The sequence below is a fragment of the Belonocnema kinseyi genome, chromosome 1, assembly GCF_010883055.1.
Source record: "Belonocnema kinseyi isolate 2016_QV_RU_SX_M_011 chromosome 1, B_treatae_v1, whole genome shotgun sequence".
In the NCBI taxonomy this organism is placed as follows: domain Eukaryota; kingdom Metazoa; phylum Arthropoda; class Insecta; order Hymenoptera; family Cynipidae; genus Belonocnema; species Belonocnema kinseyi.
The window spans coordinates 31846809-31848163 of NC_046657.1; the positions used below are offsets into that span (position 1 = coordinate 31846809).

The following is a 1355-nucleotide window of genomic DNA, read 5'->3' on the forward strand; positions in this document are numbered from 1 at the left end:
TAGACTGCTCAAAAAATGAAAATTTTTATTTCTGAGTATTTTTTTCTAATGGCTTGAACCATTATCGTTGATCGAAAAGGGCTGGTTAACGAACTTGACCTGTCTTTTTCGTCCCTGGGAACGTGTGAAAAAGTATCATTATTTTTAGTGCGATCAAAATTGGAATTTTCGATTCATCGAGAAAATTCAAAAAGTTGTATTAATGATCTTGTATGGCTCCTTAAAAGGAACCTTTTTTCCCTATTGACTTTTCTTTCAATCTTGCGTTATTTGGATAAAAATTCTCATTTTCGTTTATATTTTTGACTTTTGAAAATTATACAACTCTGAAATCATGTTTTTATTTTTAAAAAAGCATGGGGATGAATTGCATTACTTTTAACTTACTAAAAGAAACCGTACTTACAATTTTTGAGTCTTGGAAAGAAATTCCTTGTGTTTTCGACTTTTCGCGACTACTTGCAACCCGTAAGTGCATTCTCTAACAGAAATTGTTTAAAAAATCAATTTTTTATTGCAAAATAGTGTATCTAGATTATTAAAAATTTCATTTGATATTAAAGTTCTTTGAGCAGTTAGCTTTTATCGATTCTGTCAGTTCGAGTCAGATTAGACTTGTGTATCTTTTTAGTTTGTACGGCACATTTTCCCTTATTTGATCCGGCAAGCTCAATTGTTTCCAGAGATTTTTGATAGGCCATTATTTGCTGCGCCAGAATTCGTTGATGGATTAAATTGGTAATAACAGGTATTTACAGGTTTTACTTTTTTTTCTATCTTTTCATACGAGCTTAATACGTGTATAATTGATTTGATCTGAATTCCATTTTTGAACTTCTTTCCATGCCGAAAATTCTTGTTCAATAGTGTAATAAATAGATAGAGATTATCTCGGTTTTGCCAACGCGTCTCTGGTATTTTTAATACTATTTGTTCAAAATTTTATCGCTCATTACTGAAATCCCAGCTGCGCGTTATTTTAATCCCGGTGATTTGAATGTAAACAATTGTTTGGAAAAAGTTGACATAGAAGGCACAAAATTTTTATATTATTGTTCTGCTTGTGATCGGGAATTTGTTTTAAATAGCAATGCGAAAATGGACGCTCACCTTGCGACTAAGGGGCATAAAAAAAATGCTTCCGACTTAGCAATCGGAGTAAGGAAAAGTAGTGGACATTATTCGCATAAGTTTTCTTCTTCGTGGACAATTGATCGGAGGTTCAGGGATTGGATTAAACGTACTCCGGACTGCTACGAGGGTAGTTCAATAAGTCCTTAAAATGACCAACAGATGGCGCGCGAATCGCTCCAAATCATCTGTTTTCAGTCAGCACCACTCCCGACTAGATATAT

At 33.6% G+C, this 1355-nt stretch overlaps 1 protein-coding gene across 1 annotated transcript in view; it reads left to right on the forward strand.

The window, feature by feature from the left end:
* The first annotated feature begins 1098 nt into the window (after positions 1-1098).
* The window catches only part of LOC117177389, a 2005-nt gene continuing 1748 nt past the window's right edge, over positions 1099-1355 (forward strand). The window contains exon 1 of the mRNA XM_033368043.1: positions 1099-1261. Within this exon, the coding sequence (XP_033223934.1) occupies positions 1099-1261 (163 nt within the window). The remainder of the gene's footprint in view (positions 1262-1355) is intronic.